This window comes from Acyrthosiphon pisum, chromosome A2 (assembly GCF_005508785.2).
Source record: "Acyrthosiphon pisum isolate AL4f chromosome A2, pea_aphid_22Mar2018_4r6ur, whole genome shotgun sequence".
NCBI lineage: Eukaryota > Metazoa > Arthropoda > Insecta > Hemiptera > Aphididae > Acyrthosiphon > Acyrthosiphon pisum.
The window spans coordinates 13,573,880-13,596,633 of NC_042495.1; the positions used below are offsets into that span (position 1 = coordinate 13,573,880).

Genomic DNA, 22,754 nt, shown 5'->3' on the forward strand with positions numbered 1-22,754 from the left:
GGTTGTTCGAGGAGGTGGTTTTACACAACAAATCGGGGGAAATTTTCGATTTGCGGAGCGTAGGGACGGCGCCGAGGAGCGCGCCTCTTCTCCGCAAATAGAAAATATCCTCCGATCAGGTTGTTCGAGGAGGTGGTTTTACACAACAAATCGGGGGAAATTTTCGATTTGCGGAGCGTAGCGACGGCGCCGAGGAGCGTATAGCGACGAGTGCCGTAACACGCGTAATCACTGCAACTTTGAACTTTCATAACTTTTGACCGGTAACTTTTCGCAATATTGAGGGAGACCGAGGTTCACTTGATGTGGTTTTACACAACAAATCAGGGGATATTTTCGATTTGCGGAGCGTAGCGACGAGTGCCGATACACCCGTAATCTCTGCAATTTTGAACGATAAGTTTGCGGGGATTTATTCAAAAAGGGATTTATGTATAACTATTGATAATAATATAATACAATAATAATTTATAATCATATTTGATAATTTGATTTTTTTGATAATTTCAAGATCTTTAGGTCATCGAGTTCCTAAATTAATGTATTAATTATTGTAGTAGGTACCAAGTGATATTTGGCTGTCATCTAACCAGTTAATTAAACAAACTTTGTTTTGACTATTGTTGATATAATATCGTATAATATATTATTTTAAAACATTTTTAATTTAATTTTTACATTTTTACATTTTAATAATTTACTTTATCATATGAAGGGTACAGGAAAAAAACCAGAAAAGTCACTTTTTATCATTCCAAGAAAACTGCGTTTTTAATTTCTAAACTATGCCTGTACCTATTCCTTGTATGCCTAAACTTCCAATGGTCATAACTTTCGACTAATCTGCTTTTTTCCCTGACCACTTAAAAGATAGAATTCCTCATTACAAATAATTTGATACTGAATCGCCATTTTGGAAAAAAAGACTTTTCTGGTTTTTTCCTGTACCCTTCATATTATATACTTACTACTTTATTATATACCTAATACTTATATTTACAATATAGTTAGGCATTATGTATATTATAATAGTACAAAGTACCTATCCACATTCTGAAATTAACATTTTTAGTTAATTGTATTATTTTAACATAAATATGTTTTTGAGCTGGATACACGTTTTTTGTTTCTGAACGATTTTTTTTGTAAGATTTTCGTTATTGGCGTACTTATTAAGAAAACATATTCATGATTCATAGATTAACTTCGTAGAGGAAAAATATCAAGTATAGCATGCTAGGGTTTTATTTAATTTACAAATAGTAAATATTGAGAATACAGATTAACAAAACGTTGTGTGATTAAATAATTAGGTAGGTACTACACAATAGCCTCTCGAGTTTGCAGTATAGATTCTTTTGGCACAATATATATTTTAAAAATTCCTCTATTTTTGGCCGTAACCCCATTTAAAATAAAAACTTAAGTCTAAGCTAATATAAATTACTAATCGATATAATCTATTAGGTACTGTTATTACTATTTCCCACACATAATTTGTCTAGTAGCTATATTCGCATGCATTATAATATATTATAATTTATATTTCCTACCTATCCATATAATCATATAATAGACATATTGAAACTAGCTCATATTTTTAATATTATCTATGTTCACCGACCATTTGCAACTATTTAGAAACTAGAAGATGAATAAGCATTTTTATTTTGCGCATTTCAATTGACAGTTTGAACATGAGAACAAACAATTTCACACAATATTCACAGTCTCCGCTCAGAAGCTTATTGCTTACCTATACAATGATATTTTATCATTGAATTAAAATTTAACACATACGTTTATTGTGACTTACTTACTGATGAGGTACACTCGACACCTATACTTGTACAGTAGAGCGGTCACCTACTTCCCCCTTTTTAATCATACTGACTGCAAATTGGCACATTTTCATTAGTAATTTCGTCATAATATTTACTCTAATATTAGTTATTGCTCATAAATTCTACAATATGCAAGAATTCCCCCGGTTGAAAATTAGTGCTCTAAATAGTATATTTTAAATAATAAGAATATTTACATTATTAGGTTCACGGGAATTACTTGCATTATATTATATTTTATTATAATTCCTCATCCAATTTTTTTTACAAAAAAAAATATATTTACTTTTTGTAATGCTTAGCGCTATATCTTAGTTTTACCTATTAATTTAATTCCATACTATTTTCAAAAAATATTCTATAAAAAATATGGTAAGAGCATACTTCTAAAAGTATAGATAATTAAATATTAAACTAAAATACTTATGCAATACAATAATTCCTGTGCTTACTTGGCTAACAAAAATAAATGATCATGTTTCACGAAATGATTGTATTCAATTTTTTAAACCACGCCTACACATTGGTAAATCATTTTTAATATAAAATATAATTTTAATTAGGTAGGTGCTAGACAATTTTTCTAAATACAAAAAGCAAAACAAAAAATTCTTTAATAACATTATGCTTATTCATTTATTGTAAATAGTTTTCTGTTTTTCATTCTTTGAAAACTAAGTACTTACTTAAATATTTTACAACACTGCATGCAAATATGTAAATTCTATATGTGCGTGAAAAAAAAATACCATCATCGCCATGCTAATTTATTTTCTTTAAAAATAATTATTCATTACATGTTTATTGAACTCTAGTAGACTGGTAAATTAAACAGGAAAAATTACAATTTAATAACCATAAAATATACATATTGTACTTACTACTTGTAAAGCAGGGAAATATGATTCTTATAATTATTATATTGTTGTTGCAGTATTGTTGAACTTGAAAACGCGTTTATTTGGTTATATTATTTAATAGTTAATACCATAAGTTCAGTTGTGTACAGAGTATTTTCAAATCGTATCATGAACTGAATTCCCACCTAACCACCCACCTCAAAAGTGATTAGGTATATTAATATAATGAATATATATTTTTATATAACAAGGGGTCATGACCGGGACATAATAATACATGGGATGTGCGCCACTGCACAGGTTATATACCTACTTACATATTATTATATTACCAGTGTCAGGCATTATATAGATACATTTTCCGTATATTTTATTTTATCTAGATAATAAAAACGGTCTTTTTTTTAAAATCATCTAGATAATTGTTTACTCTAGTCTATTTTTTTTTTTATACAATATTTATTCACACAATTTCACTGCATTTTAATAATATGACCCGTGGATCAACAAAAAGGTTAATATAGAGAAAATATAACATAATATAGAGAAAAAAAAATATTTGTTATCAACAATATTCTTTCCAATAAAAATTAAAAACTATAAACTATTATTGTGACATACAATGACACTAATAACAAAATGCTAAGGAAAAAAGTATTTTACTAAAATATTATATCTCTATTCAATCATAATGTGGGCTTGAAAGGGTTAAATGTTTTTTTTTATGTAACCAAATGTACCACAGTACCAATCTGTTGACTGTTTATGTAACATACAATAAATGAAATATCAATGTAAATTTATTATATTTTTTTTATAATCAGCTATCAGCTAAATTTTTTTTTTATAAATTATCGAAGTATTATCTAGATAATTTTTTCTTGAAATTATCTATTATCTAGATCAAGGTGGATATATATATATATATATCCTATATATCCTATATATTATTTAAATTAATCTATTATCTCATTTAGATGATTATTTTGAAAAATATCTATTATCTTATCTAGATAATTATTTGATTATCTATGCCTAACACTGTATATAACCAATGATAATACCTGCCTTCAAATTGTCATTTCAAAAATATACAAAATGTATAATGTTTCAGAACTTGTATGAAAAATATTGATCGAAAACTGATGTCCAGTGTGATTGGGCTGAACTTACAAAACCATCTGCTCGTCTGCATGTCTTACTGGTTATAAACCATCATAGAAAAATAGTATAGTGCAGAAGAATCATGCTGTGTTAATGTAAATATTCACAATTTACATTCAGCCATACTCCTAAGTCCCAGGTATATAAAATATAAATATAACTCTAAACAAATGTATAAAAACGTCAATACGTCATTTATATGTCACGATAAAATAAGTGACTATAGAATTTTAAAATCAAATTATATTATTATTATATAATTAATAATATCTGCAGTCTGTAGCCACAATTTTAATAGGCAATTTTCTCATTTTTGTGAAGAGTATTTAGAAATTTGATAACATTAACTGACAAGAAGTTAAGATTTTTATGTTAAGAATAATTTAATATTTTAGACACTGTTGACAATGTAAATCATTTTCGTCCATCCAACTCAAAGGTCTTGTTAATTGTATAAGACCGCACTCCCGCAACATGGTGTTAATCTGCGTGTTGACAGATTTTATAAATCGTAACAAAACTTTAAGTTTATTATGTAATCATTGATTATAGTTTTTTTTTTGTATGATTGTTATTTAATTAATAAAAAACAATTCTTATGAAAATGAAAGTAAACATTTTTCAATCATTTTTCGACAGTTTAAATACCTACTAATAATAGTTATAAGTTTACAATAATTGTACTAAATTCTTAAGAGTAAACAAACAATGGATTTGTAAAACACTCGATTTTCCATTATTTTCTTATCATCACACAATAATATTAAGTCCTAAGAAGTAAGAACAATTGACCAAAATCGACACCGACAAGGTTTTCATTGTGAAACCTGTCCAACACAATCCTGAATTGCAATTTCTTAAACTGTCTACAAAGATAAATATTTGCGCATTAGTTGTATATTTTAAGTGAATTCATGACTACTTATATGGAGTTAAAATATACCTAATGTGGTGTTAATATATAATTACAATTAATTAAATGTTTTATGTAATATGAATACCTATAAATGTTTACACTGTACGTCTGTACAGTACATACCTACCTACACCTACGTACCTACTACAGTGTTGTGGTGCCTACAACAGACTAGCTGCTCCACCTCCATAAGTCAAATAAAAAAATCGTAGTGATTTCTAAATTGATTGAAAATAAAATACTTTAAAATCAATCCCAATTGATTTTACTATAGAATATTTTACTAGCTATATAATACAAGGACACACAGGTAAATTACAAAAAAATATAAGACCAGTAGTTAGATTCAATCGCGAACGGTTTTATGGATTCTACCTAATTTAGTACCTAATTATTTTATTTTGATCCGCTAAATTCTGTATTATGTCTGTTACAACATAAAATGTTAGTTTTACACACTTCACCATATACAACTAAAGGCAAACCTATATGTAAAAGGTATTAAAAGAAAATATTAAATCTCTATTATAAACAATATAAGCTATTTTACATAAGTATACTCATATTATGTGGAAACACAAAACTTACGTAAGTAGGTGTTGGTTTGCTAAAAATAAAACATGTTTTTTGCATATTATTAATGTAAGTATTATAATTAATTATAGTATTATTATTTGCAATAAACGTGTATAAAACTATGAAAAGTAAAAATTAATTATACAAAACTCATATATTAAGCAACATTTAAACACATAATCGATAGGTACCTATCAAATAAATGTATTCAAACAATCCAATTTGTTGTAATCAAAAATTTAAATTATGCACGGCATGCACCATATATAGGTACTCTAAAATCTCAATATCAAGAATATTAGAATATCTATATATTTTATAATATATGTATACATTAAGTATGGTATACATCTATGGGTATTGTCAATTTAACACAAAGGAACTATACTGATTTTGAAAAATAATTGATGAAGACTTGAAATTAATAGTTAATAGTGTTGTTATCTATTGGTAACCATCATTAATGTTGTTAAAAACGCATTGTCAGTAATATATTATTATATATAGGAGGTATACCTGTTAACGCTTCCAACAATTTAAAAGTTCAAAAGTTCAAGCCTGATTTTTGTAAGTTAATTTTTTATATAAAAATATAGTACCCGATTGAAAATAATCGAGTATGATTAATTATATTTATAAATAAACAAGCTATTAATTCAATTTATGCGGAAGTAATAATTTCAATTATAAACATCCGTCAATAGTGTTACTAAATTTATCGACGTGTCAGTAATGTATAATTAATCGATTGATTTATTTTGTTTATTTCACTACAATGATTTTGTCTTTCCACATACGACATACATTGTATTAATACTTCAGCTAAATTTGCAGCATTATGTAAAAAGTATATATTATATTATATTATATAATAAAAACTGAAGGTCATTATAACAGTGCGTGATTTGTAGATAAATTTTTAATTTCTTTTAATGATAGCATGTACAGTGTTTTTATTTTTCAGGATTTAATGTAAGAAATGTTAAAATGGCTGCTCGTCGATGCCTATCTTCATCTAAATTATAGTAATTTGACTTCAAGTGACTAAATTACCTTCGAACAATATAACGTTGAACCAGAATACTGTGAAATTTTGTTTTATGTAGGTATTATTTTATATAGGTACCTACCTAATTTTGAGCTAAGTATCGAAGAGATGAGCCCATTGATTAAATCGTTTTGCCACGTACAGATAATCAACTTTATTGCAAACATTATTTTATTTGTATATCACTGATAACGTGTTAGACTTATATGTTTGTAAGATTCGAAGCTAAAATATTTATTATTATTTATTGGAGTTGCTGAAATGAATAGAAATAGATGTACAAAGATTTTTTCCATTTGAATAATTTAAAAAGTTTATTTTTTAATACATCACTTTCAATATTTTTAGTTATTTATATTATGTTTTTTTTCTGTTTTATTTAATGTCGAAGTATGTGATTTAAGCTTTTTTTTATTATTCATTTCAAATATATACAACACATTATACTACAATCAGTTTCTTTCACCAGCAAATTTAATGCACCCAGAAATGAATCTTGCATATATTAAAAGTAACTTTTAGATAGTACCTACAATCATCGTGGAATAGTTGATCAACAAATGGCTATAAACTGAATGCTAGTTATTCATTTAGTAATTTATGTGGACGATTTAAATTAAGAGCTGAATCATAAATAAAATTGATTATAATTTAATACAATATAATACATGTTATATTAGTATATTTGTAAGTTTAGTGGAATTATTAGGTAAAATGTAAAACTAAAACTTGTTCTTGACTTTGTTTATGTATGTACTTTACACTGTACATACATTGTACATACTACACTACTACAGGGTATCTCATTAGTTATTATAGTCATTACGATGAGATCATATGATTTCTTTGTTCACATGCTATAATAATAATATACTCTGATACCAGCTTATTGCTAAATCGTTAATACTTACGTAACAATTATTTGAATACTATTAATAGAAATAATTTATTTATTTTAAAATATTAACATAAACTAACTTTATATAAAGGGCCCATATTATTATAGATTTTCAAAAGAAATGAAGAGTTGAAAACACCTATCTAAATTATTGTGTTAAGACTTAAGAGTTTACTGTTTCCAGTTCCGTACAGTATAATACAGGTATATACTGTCGTAGGTACAAGGATGTCTTGTTGTTTTTAGACTCTGAGTGGAGAGATGAATATATTTTCTTTTAAATGTGTGTTAGGTATCTATCCTTATTACGATTTAATGTTAGGTACAATATTATTTATTTATATTACAATTATACATTTAAAACGTAGGTAAGTTATTATGCGTATTCATTTATAGTGTCATAAATAAGTAAAATAATTTATATATTAACTAAAGATAATATTGTAATTCCAACATTAATATTCACATATCACATATTATTATACGCGAATCGTTCACATCTCAAGGGCACGTGTGGCCACGTGTTATTAAGATGATGTTTTTCCCCGCATGCGTGTTGTCTCTGTCCTATTAACGCATAACATGGTAGATTTTACGTTACGAAAAATTTGTTTTACTCTGATATGTTTAATATTAGAGTGAATTGACCATTATCTAAGTACCTAGGGAGAGGTTGTTTGATATTTATATTTTGAAACAAGTCGTGAGAATTTTAAAATGCACAAGAAACTACAATTGAGCCGCAACTTCCAATTTTGTATGAGAGGTTTATTAGAAAATGTGTAAACAATAAGTAATCTTAAAATTAGATTTGATTTTTTTTTTGCAATATTCTTTTACGCATCAATTAATATATATTTATATAAAGTAATGAACAATTTAGTATAATATATAAATTATTAACGAGTGACAAATCGATTAGAGTGCTACCTAATCAAAAAAATTCATCGGTATTACAAGGTATACCAATGTTTATGTGATCAAAAAGAGTTGAATATTTTATCGATTAATATTAAACAAGTGACCACTGCATTTCAATAAACTACTTAATACTAAACAATCGCTATAGTACTACCTGACGAATGGCCGAGTTGACTAAGGCGTCGGTTGCAATGCGCACCGTCGCCGGTTCGAACCTCGGTCACGGGCGGCACTTCTCTCCGGGCAGACATCTGTCTAGAGAGTGAGGTCACCATCTCCCTACTGGGCATGGCAGATACCTATGGGTGCCCACACCAAAATTCTGACAAAACAAACACACACGTGTAAACAAATCTACAGTACCTACCTTCCCCCACAGTACCTCAGGTTAATGACCTTAGTAGTTTACCTTAACCTTAATAAAAACAAAAAAAAAGTACTATACCTACCTTTGTGGATTTCGGTGAGTGCCATTAATATAACTACTCGTATCAAAGCTCACCACGAAAATATTATGTATTTCTTATTATTTTACTTCAGTAACGTGTTTAATTAATAATTAATATACATATGTATCTTACCCTTAACACATATGTCATATACTAATTTATTGTTATAATATAATCAAATTACTTACCCACATGCAAAATATTTTAACTTTTTTTATACTCACAATAACAAAACATTATATACCTATAATAACTCGCTATTTATTAAATCTTAAAAAATATTATTGTTATTAAGAGTAAAAAAAGGTTATTATTATTTTATGCATTTTTTTTAAATTTTTTTATTTTTATTAGCATTCAGTTTAAAACTATTATTGCCCAACAATTATTATATAATATTATTACATATTGGAAACATATTTAAACATGAGATAAGAAATATAACAAAGATTTAATAACGGCATAGGTAATTAAAAACATTAGTGAGGTATAACTATTATAAGTATAATACCTTGGATGGACTATTATGTTATAATGAGGATAATTTAACGAAAATAACTATGGATAGATAAGGAAACTTTGGGGATAGTGTGTTAAGAACTGAGGAGAGGAGAGTAATTAGTGGACTGATTAGAGAGTTGAGGTTAGTAATAAAATTAGATAGTATGATGGAAGTGTGATCTATGGATGGTTCTTGAACCCCGGTGGCTTCGACGTAAGACTGGAATGATGGTTTGACTCTGGAAGTCTGGAACTTTGGCTGGAGGTGCTTTTGAAGGTCTTATTTTTTTTTTTTTTTTGAGCTCTTTTGAAAACTGGGAATCCCCTGAAGTTTTCGGTATGGTCCCCGGAGCAAAGTGCACACTTGGCAAGACTTTTCGGGTCCTTGCGGTGCACTCATTGGTATGATGTTCCGCACCACATTTTACGCAGCGGGAAGCGTGGTTGCAATAGTTTTGCGTATGGCCAAACGCTTGGCATTTATGACATTGTGGGAGGCTATGGCTCTTTTTGTGGGGTTTTTCGATAACAACTTTGATAATATTAAACAACGACTTAATATTGTGAATGTCCTCGTTATTTTCATTCGGGTAGATCTCCACAAAGAAAAGTGGAAGACGACGTTTATTTTTGTCTTTGGCGTTGTAGATGTGTTTTACTTGATGTCCTAGTTCATCCAGAGTGGAGGAAATTTTGGTAGGTACCTAAGGTTGAGGGGAGTAAATTTCTGATGACGACCCTGTAGCGAGGTTCAAATGAATGAAAACTGGCGTCAGTTTCATTTAAGTGAGAAGCAATTTTGTTGAAGCTATTACGACCTGGAGGTTGGGCGATGAGATGAGAATCCGAAGACTTGCAACTAAAGGCGTTTGGGCCGGTAATACTTGTCAAAATAGAGTTGAAGGCGGAGTAATTTGCAATATTTTTTATGTAGATTGGCGGATCAAAATCCTGAACAGTGTTAGGTGATATAGTGGAGTCGTCTTTAGAGCTGATTGAATGTGTGGAAACATCGCTATTTTCATAGTTATTGTTATTGGCGAGAACGGCAAATTTATTTGGCGAAACAAAAAATTTGGATTTTTTTATCATTCTGATTAGGTGACAGAGACGAATTCGACAAATGACGTTTTGAGGAGCTGCGTGAACCTGGCGAATTTGAACCAATTTTTTGAGAGGTTTTATTCGTTGACATTGTTATTTGGAAACGACCGATAGTATACACTAATGAGCGCACTGCGTCGATAACGGAGCGAGATAATACAAAGTACGTGTGTTTATGTTGAACGTTACAGCCGACCTGTTATGCATTTTATATTTTGACATTATATATTTTAAATGTCACTATTATAATATAGTCAGCCAGTCCGATCACTTATTACTTAAAGGTACCCCAGTTACCTAAATCATATACAATATAAGTACCACACCTGTATAATTTCAAACATTAGATTTTATGAAAATGATATAATATAATATTATCTTTTATTCGATTTAAAATCCTCGTGATAGTTAAATATTTTATATGAATAACGAAACACTGGTCGATCAGTAAGTTGTTCGGTATTCCAAAAGCTGGTTAATCCCAGCCGTCCCTATAGCTGTTAAAAGAACGCTACACCCGTATGTGTAGTCTCCGTCTTACAAATGTACAACATACCAAAAACTGTTTTGCGCGGGAAAGAACCGAGAAGGTTATAGTCATAAGTTATGACTGTAGCTTTTTCGGTTTCTTTCCCGCGCAAAACAGTTTTTTTGAGACAACGAATGCGGGTGTAGCGTCCTCTTAATGTATCTAAATTCTCTGTTAGTTGCTACTATATTTTTTTAGTGGGTTTCATCGTTAGGCAGTAGTGTGTATCTACATACTTTTTAAATGTTTTATATATACATAATTAAATTGTTTAAATGTCTTCCTGTTGTGGCATGGTTTAATGGTTATATACTCAATATGATAATAGGTACCTATAGGTATGCGCGAAATACACTTTTTGGTTAAGTACCTAACTTAAACTATTTTTGCTCTCAAATAAAACGATTAGAAATTGAATAGGTACATATTAAACATTTAGTTGGTAGCTTGAAATATGCGAAAAAAAATACTCGAATCTCTGTAACTTTTAACTGTGAGAGCGTGCGGAGCTCAAAAACAGTCAGATCTAGATATTAGAACGCCATACGCTGCTTCATTAATGCTTTGAATTGAGTAAAAAAAACAATTTATAATTGATAATTATATTTACTTATAATAGTTTTGACCAAAATGACTGCAAAAAACGGTTTCTATAAGCGATGATGATGTTGTCTGAATGACAGAAACGATTATAGAGACATGTAGGAATGTAATTTATAATAAACTAAAATACCTAGTTGTCTTAATAGTTAATTTATAAAAATAGTTTCAATAAAATATAAAATATATTCAATTATATTATCATCTACAAACAATATTTTGTTAAATATGATTTCTATAAAATGTATTTTATATATCTGCAGCTGCTAATGACGTGACTAAAAATATATGTCGATTTTGACGTGCTGAATTTAATGACACTATACAACGTAATAATATATATTACTGTTTTCTGTTGTGTGTTTATATTATTGTATTTCATTTTGGATTGACAAAGCTGACCAGGAAGTTAGGTGCTTGTCAAGTGTGGTTGTCGTTACTTGTTTTTTTTTATAAACTTATTTTGTATAATTTCTTATTGAGTTGTACAATGTTTAAACATTATTTATTCGTTTGATATGTTTAATGTTTATAATGTACCTTTTTATTAACCTTGAAATAACATTTTTTTATTTCCTTGAATTATATTTGTTAACGTCATCATGAGAACTGATTCGATTAAATAACAATAATTACTAAAGACTAATCAATATATAATTCTTAAGTACAAAAATTTTAAGAAAACTGCAATTAAAACTGTCCTTAACCATCAAACTTTGAGCCTATATAAAAGCGATGGTTCCACATTACATTTACTAGTTAGTAACGTAGAACACTAAGGCGCCCAAATCCTATTTACAATCAAACTATTTGAATTTACTATTTGACCGGTACATTGTTTGTTCGGTAGAAATGGCAAATTCTGTGCATGCCACCATTATTATTATAGTTTTTTGTGTGAATAATGTTTTTTCAAAATTGAAGCCTATACGTAAGTTTTAAATTAAAGTAAAATACATCTAAAAATAATTTTATAAACACAAGAATTAATTTATCTTGTGTAATAAAGAATGATGATTTAATTGTATTTCGTGTTGATAGATCTAACCTAACATAGTTTAACTATTTTTTATTTAAATGCCTTTTTTAATATCTAATTAACTTATGATTTAAATTATTTTATGTTGCCTACTTACCTATTTTAATAATATGTTATTTAATATTTTACACGTTATTACAATAAATTATAGTCTATAATATTTTGTTTACACTTTACACAATATATTTTTTTGTTACTACCTTAACCTACTTTAATAGTTTAATATCATATCGATATTTGAATAGGCAGTTTAGTCTTAGACCTTAGTACAACTATTGTAAGACACTTTTAGGTACAAATTCTTCCGAATATTCGATACCTTCGAAGTCTTATTTTATTAGACACCTATACTATTTTGGTATAATTTGGATAATTTTTGTTAGCCCTTGGGTATATAATACTGTTTATAACTAGGAATTCGAACAATTCTTATAACCAATTTCGAAGCTTTTGAAATAATTCCAACTAGCTTATTTAATAGGTTTATTTTAAAATTACATTCTATTATGCTTGTACCTACCTAGCTTAATGTTTTTCTTTAATAATTAATACCAAATTATTATAATATACTTAAATAATAAATATATTGATCTTATTAGAAATTAGATGCTTAGTATTTTCATTTCGTTGTTGATAAATTAGTAAGAAACTCGACATTTGTTGTTAATCTTACAGTTTTTTCTGCAATCTGCATATTATAATAATAATCTTTAATATATCAACCAAACCTAACCTAACCAAATAATATTTAATCATCAGATACAAAATGTGGTAAAACTGTGACCGATAGACGTTTATTATGTTAAGTTTATTGTATACAAATATCGAATGATTAAATGTTGTTTAAAAATTACAATTACTCGATTTTATAGCTGATTACTTACATATTTGCCATCGCTCAAATCCGGACATTCCAAAATGTATTATAGAATCAGCATATTTTTTAAGACCCAAACTTGCAGAAGGTAAATAATAAACTTTTTTTAAATTGTATTATGCTATTATTGTATTTATTGTACTCCCCGTAAAGCGGCCCGCATACACAATCAATATTCGATATTGACTATATTATTGACCCGGTATTGGTCATGTTGAAAATATCAAAACTGTTTGAATATTTATTGACGGGTTTTTGTTGATATCAAAATATTGATCGTGTATGGGGCCGCTTGAGCGTTGTTGAAAAAATTATTTAAAATTTATCAAACGTTTATTTAAGGAATTCCCGAATTCGGCGTCGCCCCTATGGACCCAATGTTAATTAACACTCTTATTCCAACGGATGGGAATGGGCTGAAAATAGAGACCACCAATTTATTAGTCACCGGAACCAGAAATTTTACGATTAACCATCTTATGTAAGCATATATAGTACAATAATTACACCACACATACTTTTGCCCTTGTCTATTGCATAAATATTTACTAATTTTCGGGCGCTTCGATTAAAGAGCTGACATAGACAAACAGAAGTATAAGTTTCAAGTGAGATTTCCCCACATGCACATACTCGGTAATTACAGCATCGACGGAAAAATCGCAAGAATGGTCATCAAAGGTCAAGGAGATTTCGATTTGGACATATGTAAGTTATGGTACTTACTAGCTACTAGTTTTTTAATATATAATTAGTGTATAATATTCATTCCGGTGTATTGTCATGTTTGGGAAGTTAATTTTTTAATGTTATGATTGATTTTTTTGGAGCTGTTTTTTTTCTTCAAAAAACTAAAGTGATTTGGATTTAAGATGGGGTGAAATGCAACGTAACGCTACTGGGAAACGTAATCGATATCAACGGTCTGAATTATATACGTTTCCATCATATATCGCTTAGAATTGCAATAAGCAGAGGCAGTATAGAACTAAGAAATTTATTCGGTGGCGATAAAAACTTGGGTAAGTTATTATAAAATATTGATTATGAAATAATCTGTAATTCACAAACTCATAGGGATAGGATGTGCAATACAACAATATTGAATACGCATTAAATCGTTTTAAATATTAATTATAAATTGTATTTATTAAATCATCAAATAAAAAGGTATTTAAAATACTAAACTCACATAAAATATTATTTTAAACTTATTAACGGTAATGGTATAAAAACATCCCATAATTATATAAACTGAAAAAAATATAAATATTATATAATAAGATATTCGATATCTATCGATATTGAAATAAATCAAAAATTAAGTACCTGACCTAAATCCTATTTATAATTAATCTTAAGTATTGATTTTCTCTTAGGTGAAATACTCAATATGGCTATAAATGCCAATTTCATTATGTTTTTCATGGAGCTCAGGCCGATTATTCAAAAAGTGCTCGAAGAGTTCGTGTTAGACACTGTGGAAAAACTTACGCAACACTTTACCTACGAACAACTGTTTCCAGATTAACAATATGAAATCACCAATATTTTGTTTTTTATAAGTCTGAATACTAATGTTGTAAAATATTTTTAGAGGGCTAGTAAATTTGCCATTTTTAATATGATCACATAAATTGGTAACAATATATTAAATTATTTATTTAAAAAAAAATACATTTTATAAGCTCGTTACAATCCTTAAGCTATTAATACACAGAACAGAAAAAAACCAAGAATAATTACATTGAAGGTGAACCATTAAATTATGGTATAAAACCAGACACTACTCTGTTATGAAAATTTCCTCAAGCGGCAAACCGGTCAAAATCTGATTTACCATAGAGAGCACCATTTTACCAGCTACTTCTTCGATCATTGGAATCGCTAGCTTCCTTAACTCTGCTTTTTGGCTCTTGAGCATATCGTTCAATGCTCTGTCTAAACATTCAAACAACATTCGCAAACATTAGAATATTTCAATAAATAATGTTATTTTCATTAAAAACAAAATTAACAACAAGATAAAATATATTACTTATTAGTTATCATGATATGAATAAATTAATAAATGATACTGAATTCATTATTTCACTTACTCAGGTTTTGATCTTTTTTGAACAAATTTTCAATCTTAATTGCGTAGTCTTTGAAGTTAACTTTGATGTCAATGGTATCGAACAGTAAAAGAGACTCGTTCTTCCTCTTTATAGTCTTCCCGTTCAATGTAGCTTTGACTGTAATGTCAGCTAGAATATTATCATAAGATTTGTTTTTATTAAAGAACAATTATTAACCGTAATAATACTACACAATATATAGTTATGGTAATAGTTCTAACTGCTGGTCTATAATATTAAATACCGTCGACCGTAGATGCAGTAAAAACATTGGTGTCATGTCAATTATTGACATTATTATAAGCCATGGGTATTTTATTATTTTCATTATTGGACGATTGTAAGTTAAATTTCAACTAAGGTAAAGAGTGTTTACATTTAAAAGTTATTTGATGTATGCAGTATAATTGTAAAATATCTAAGTTGCAACCTCATAATGAGATTTTCATCACAATATATCTGGTCTATTTTTTGCTGGATTTTTAATTGTATAATTAGCAACAAAAAAAGTAAATCCATAGTTGGTTAAAATTTTTTAATACTTTCATAATCAAGTTTTAATTACTACTTAGGATTATTGTATTTCCTCGTTAACTTTATTATTGTTTAATTAATTCAAGGTTTTATATGGGTTCAAGGTTAGGAATAGTAAATTACTTTGCACAAGTGGTTAATTACGTAATTTATACTTTTTACTGAATTCATTCAAAATTGATCTTATAAATCATGTAAATTATAATTTTATTTGATGTGGGGATTTTTGTCATTTAGTAATGCAAAAAAATGGTTCTATCTACCAACTCAAAATTATTGACAACATTTTAAATTGATTTGATTTTTTATTTTAATTTTGATTAATAATAATATAGGTACCTAATATATTAAATGGTTCAGCCAATAGAAGAAAATACAAACTACAAATACCAAGTATTTTGTACAATTTCCGTCTTATGTAGTTACCTATTTATACATTTAATTTAATTTGAAACCATAAAAAAAAACCATAATTATTTTGTTTATTTATTATATTGCTCACAAACAATAATTATGAAAAATATTATTTCTGATATCTAAATATAAAAATATTTAATTGAAAAAGTATTGATATAATAATATAATATATTATGTTCAATGTGTGGGAAAAAGTGCTTATGAACTGATTGAATTTAAATTTATACAAATTAATAGTGAGATTTATTCCAACCACCATGATAAAGAGTTGAAGATTTCTTCAATTAAAACATAATTATCAATAATGATATTGAATTGTGCAAGATCTATATATTTAGAATTTTTTTAATTTAGTTTTTTCACTATAGGTGAATTACTTTTTATTTAAGAAATATTTATACAGTATACCTACATGTAATGTTTTATTTATGGGGGCTGGTAAAAATGATAATGGTGTGTAAGAAAATTATACATACCTACTGAGTCTTTATAAAAAGAAGTAAGTAGGTACAACAGATAGATATATGCGAAGGCATCGTAAAAAAGTTCTATTTATGATTTTTGAAAATATTGATTTTTTCTTTTTACCAAATTATTGTCGCGAAAAATAATGCAACCTACTAAAAATGTTAACTTAAAACCATGTATCAAATCATTTTTGTCATTTTCTGAACCATTATAGTGCTTGGTCGTTAGAAATATAAAATATAAAATTAGCGTAAAACATAACTTTAGTCTCAATTTTTTTATTTGTTCATAAATTGCTATTCGTAGCTTTACAATTAAATTTTTGAGTTTGAAAAAAAGTTTAGAAAATCTTATTTATTTTAGTGTATATTAAAACCACAATTTTCTTTCTTTTGTTCTAATAATGAATTCTGATAATCTTTTAAATTTATAAAAAAGTTATTTTAAACACAATTAGTAAAGATTTAGAGTAAATACAATTTGTGAATATGATCCTATAGGTACGCACAATAATATAAATTATAGTTTTACTAAAATAATTTAAATAAAACAAAAATAATTATATTTTTATAAACCTATTTTTTTAAAATTTAAAACTGAAAATGAACAAACGTACAACACGCGTGAACAATTTTGTCCTAAAATGTTGCGACACAAAAATGTTTAGTTTGTTGTGTTATTTCCTATAAAGACGCAGAGAAATGTATCGCTATGGAATTGACTACCGGAATAGAGCTATTATTATAGGTATATTAGGTGATTTGGTCTATTTGTAGCAGAAAGTGCAGAACAACTTTTGAACAATTTTTACAAGAAATGGCAATTGATAATGGAAATAATATATTAAAGTTGAATATTGCTGCCGAAAATAAATATTAGTGATATAATAAAATAATAAATCTACGAAAATGACATTATTAAAATCATGCACTCTTTTGAAAGAGTATAATACTGTTCTCGTGCATAGATACTAGTAAAAATAATAATAATAATAATAAATGTAATACTGATGCATATAAAACACTTTTGAAAATGTTTTCAGACATTTGCAGTCCTCTCAGCCACTCACCCTCATCAGTATACATTTTATGGAACAGTTATTTAAAAATTGTTACTATTTGATATTTTGGATCTTCCATATAAATGTATAACAAGTATTGACTTTAGTTTTCTTCAACAATATTTAAAAAGTACTTTACAATATTATCATACTCACTGGCATTTATGTACACAGGTCCTGTGCTTTTAATTGGCATATTAAACATGATTAAATTTACGTCGTACTCTCCTTCTATTTGAAGTTTTGGGAAAGAGAGGTCGATGAATAATTCGTTCTTTTTAACATCCACCCTAGAAATGAGTAAATAAAATATAATACAATAATATAGAACTATTTATGAATTATGATATTATAATAAACTATTAGTTAGTGGTATATAAGTTACTTGTTTATAAAAAATCATTTAAGGTGCTTTTATAAGATGTTGATACTTACTTAAGGTCGTGAATATCAAATTCGGATGAATGATGAACAACTAAATTACGTGCGAATGCCTTAGTTTTATTGGATTTTTGAACATTGCCACCGAATAATGAGGCACTCAGGCCTTGGAATATTTTTAAATCAATTTCTGGAATTAAAAATGGCTCCAACGCCGGTATGTTAAGTTCAGGTATACCTATGAACAATATATTATTATGAATTATGGTTATACGTGTATTATCAATACAATTTAAGTAATTTAATAGATACAAATATTTATATGTACAACTAATTTAAGTTAAACAAACATTATTACAATAATAAACTTATTACTTATTCATATAGTTTGTATTATTAGGATAAGTCTTTTGAGCATTACTATAAACGTATTAAGATTTAAGATACATTTTATATTCAAGTAGAGTATTTAGACCTATAATAATAATATACCTACCTTCAATATTATGCACTGTTTTAACTAAATAATATAATTACATTGTCCCTTATTAATATCGTGTATTTAAAATTATAATATAAGTTTACCTGTATTAGAATACTTTAAAATATCTTTCATTAAGCTAGTCAAACATTGGCTTAATTTTGGGTCCGAAAGCTTGCATAGCGTCGTGTACTTAGCTGAAATCATAAATTACATCACGATATAAATATATGTTTAATACCCATCAGTTCAATATTCTAAACGTATATATTATATTGTTGATACTTCGTTCTTTTATTGAGGAAACCAGTAAAATATTATTAAAACGCGTATTATAGGTGTCATTATTGATCCGGTAGGTTTCCATTTACAGGGGTTGAAAAGTAAGCCGTATATAAACATACTATATAGCCATTAAATGATAATACTATGGTTGCATTGATGAATCGAATACTTCACGTGGATCCTCTAAGGAATAGCACTTCGGGTAGCACGTAAGGGCTAATATGTATAGATATATAATAATATTCTATTCTAATAATTTATAGTCGACACATGGTAACGCAGACAGGTAGTCGTGTCGAAACTCGAAAGTGTCATCGGTTCCACGAACCGTTAGTTCGGAAGTGTTATAAATTCTTCCGGACATGTGCTGGTCGCGAATTCTAAATAATTGGCAGACGATTCGAAACCCTCGATGATGATTCGAAATGTCTGATCGGTGTATACGTATAATACGACCACCAAACTCGCACTTACCCAGTCTGCTGGTTTTCGCGGGCTTTCCCGCGACCGTGCAGACGATGGCCGCCAAAACCACAGCCGTCAACACAAACTTCATCGTCTTGGAGCTTACGTGCATGACGGTGACGATATGATATACTATCACGACTATCGACTATGTGTATACGAAAATACAGCAATCGCCACTCGATTATAATACTCGCAACGGACGCGGCGTCGGAAAAACAAGACTATGCGACGGGGGTGGATAGGAAATGACCCAGCAGAGACCGGAAGACGAACCGCCGCCGATTGTGTACAGTGTGCGGGTAGCTTATAGGATATCGCCTAATTTAATATAACGTTTGTTTTGTAAAATTATATTATATTATTACGATCTAAAGACCACCACGAGCACACGACGACACTGCGGCAGCAACGGCTTTCGGCGTCGGAGTGTTGGGCTGCCACCCGGCGACCGGCCATTTCAACTACTGCAGAATCAGCGGCGGGGCTCGATTTCGACCTTGACAATCGCGCGCGTCGCCAGAGACACGCGCTCGGACTCGGCGAGAGCGAGAAAAAAATTAAATTACAATAATAATAACGACCGGCGATTACCGTCGCCGCCATCGTGATGATTATTATAATAAAACAATTGTGCCACCCACCCACTCGTAATAATATTATGAATTATAATAGTATAATGATATACTTATTATATTAAGGTACCTCCTAAGACGCAACGAAGACGTCGTTGCTGTTGTTGTTGTTGTTGTTGCCGCGCTGGCTTCGGGAAAATCGGTTTTATTTTTTAAATTGCTTTTTCCTCTCGCCCGATCATCGCGAAACTCGTAACAATATTTAGCCAGCTGCGGTTCATCGTCAGACGAATATAAATTAGGCACGCACGCGGGCAGGGGGTAATGCCGCCGGTCGCGAATTCTTCCGTGCCAAAACGCGTCGTAATAACCGTCAATTACCTATTTTATTTTCATTCGCCCGAAACCGGTTGTTACAATATTATTATTATTGACGTCAGTACTATACCCGAGCGATAATATCATATCAGTTGCCGACCATGATGGCAAAAATAATAGTAATAACATTGTTGTTGTTTTCGTTCTGATGGTCGGGAAATTCGCTCAGCAGGATGCGCCGGATGAGGCCGGGAGGTTTTCTTGAAAAAACCCGCGAGACGATGATGATGATGATGATGATAATAATATGGTGTAGCACTGTAGCTGGTATAGTATGGTACGAGTCGCGGTCAGGTTCTGGTCGGTTTATCTCGTACACACGCGTCATCAACTTACAGATTGGCAGTTACAACATAATTGTTATTATTAATCATGATTCATGGGTAGTAAGCTGTAGGTATAACGACGGACACTTAATTATAATACATATAAATTATTATTATAATTATCATACACATGACGTCGTTTTACTATCGGCGCTCACCACCAGTGCTCGGCGTATTATAAACAAATTAAACGTCAGCCCGAAACGTATAATGTAGGCGCACACGTCTTGCCTTGATCACTGTGCGTTTTTATTCTACCGATTCATTTTCGTTAGCTAAACGAGTAATCGTTTTATTTACGACGATGAGTCCTATAATATTAATATGATGTATACACACTAGCTAATATAGTAATATAATATTATAACGTACAAACGACTATAATATTATTATTATCTCACGCATCACAGGTAGGCAACTACTGCCGCTGTATTAGGTAAGTATACTTAATGTACAGGATGATTCACCGACCATGCTCAGTGCTCACCCATTTTCTTCTTCGGAAATGCGCAGTTTTGCAAAATCTGATTTTTAGAATTTTTAATATACTCACCTAGAGATATTAATGATACCCACTCTCAATTTCTAGAGATTTTTGGTACCAATATATTATGAAGTGTCCACTGGAGTAGGTCCATATGATAATGGGTTTGGAAAATATGGGACCTATTGTAATTTTAAAATGTTATTTATTAATATTATTATATATTAATCTATCATTGTTTATAATTTTATTTATAAAAATGGTCCAAGTATCTATATTATAAATTCAGAATTCTAGATAGAAATACATTTAAACATTTATTTTATATTTTTGTAAAACCATAGTTATACTCAATATAAACATTTTATTAACTGAAAAACTACTCATTCAAATTTTGAATTAAACACCTACATCGACATTTTCAAAAACTTACACACTGAATAATATACAGTAACAAAGAGGTTATCATTTGAAAAACAGAAGTTTATATCGCCACAAGACACTCTTTATGTAGTACTTACCTAAGTAAAGCAAAATATGAAGAATTTGAATAAATTCATCATTACATGAAATAATGGTGGTGATCGTGCTTAAAGCAGATTAAAACACATCATCATGATAGTGATTATTATAGACGCTTTAAATTATAATAAGTAGGTATTGACATGCTGATTATATGCAGTGGCGCAGTGCATTATATCCGTCTGTCCTGGTTGGTATTTTGTTGCAGGTTGAATCACATAATATGAGCTTCAAATGCTTGTAAACCTCTTCGAAGCCCTTAGCACAATCCAAGACAACACCAACAAAATCATCATATTTCAAAAATCTATTGATATGTAGGTACAACTTAATCTAAGGAAACTATTGTGTTATTTATGCGTAACTAATTTTTTTTTTGCAAGCTAATAACCTAGTAGTTGATGCTGTACCATGAATAATAAAAAAAAAAGCTGATAAGTGTACTATTAATTATACAGATAGTTCTCTGAGTGTGTTGTGGATTTATAAATGCCTCTGATTGCCTTGTATACTGCATGTCCGCTGTCCTATACAGGACATAGGTCACAGGACATACTTATTACCTAATCTATTACGATTTACAACATACCTATACATTTTAAGTTTGTGATTAAGTGTGTATTATATAAATGTTTGCTTACACGGGAAAATTGACAGAGTTTTAATAATTAGTATATTATTAATTGATTTAATTTAACTGACAAATTATTACAATAAAAATGAAAATCCAGTAAAAATACAAAACGATGGCCTAATAGAGATTTTCACAACATAATATACTTTAATACATATACATAATAAGTAATAATATAGTTTGGTCTAGGTACCTAGCTTAACCTTAGAACCAGATACCCTATACTCAATGAGTAATGCGCCACTGATACTATATAGTATATACGTACTGAACATCCGTGTTAATGTATTACATCCGT

At 29.1% G+C, this 22,754-nt stretch overlaps 2 protein-coding genes and 1 long non-coding RNA gene across 3 annotated transcripts in view; 2 read left to right on the forward strand and 1 right to left on the reverse strand.

Moving 5' to 3' along the window:
* LOC115034287 overlaps window positions 1–5,321 on the forward strand; it is a 7,242-nt gene extending 1,921 nt beyond the window's left edge. Inside the window, exon 3 of the long non-coding RNA XR_003839651.1 lies at window positions 3,819–5,321. This is a non-coding gene — a long non-coding RNA (uncharacterized LOC115034287). The remainder of the gene's footprint in view (window positions 1–3,818) is intronic.
* Window positions 5,322–12,003: 6,682 nt separating this feature from the next.
* On the forward strand, window positions 12,004–14,565 carry LOC100162347 (putative beta-carotene-binding protein). The gene is made up of 5 exons (XM_008184597.3): window positions 12,004–12,341; window positions 13,322–13,414; window positions 13,669–13,807; window positions 13,901–14,034; window positions 14,199–14,565. Exons 1-5 carry the CDS (start codon window positions 12,263–12,265, stop codon window positions 14,360–14,362), a joined length of 609 nt encoding a protein of 202 aa, XP_008182819.1. The 5' UTR covers window positions 12,004–12,262; the 3' UTR covers window positions 14,363–14,565.
* LOC100159613 lies at window positions 14,445–20,003 on the reverse strand. The gene is made up of 6 exons (XM_001951090.5): window positions 19,547–20,003; window positions 18,892–18,984; window positions 18,361–18,544; window positions 18,082–18,215; window positions 15,426–15,575; window positions 14,445–15,267 (listed from the first exon to the last, which is right to left on the reverse strand). Exons 1-6 carry the CDS (start codon window positions 19,647–19,649, stop codon window positions 15,113–15,115), a joined length of 819 nt encoding a protein of 272 aa, XP_001951125.1. The 5' UTR covers window positions 19,650–20,003; the 3' UTR covers window positions 14,445–15,112.
* Between the last annotated feature and the right edge of the window lie 2,751 nt (window positions 20,004–22,754).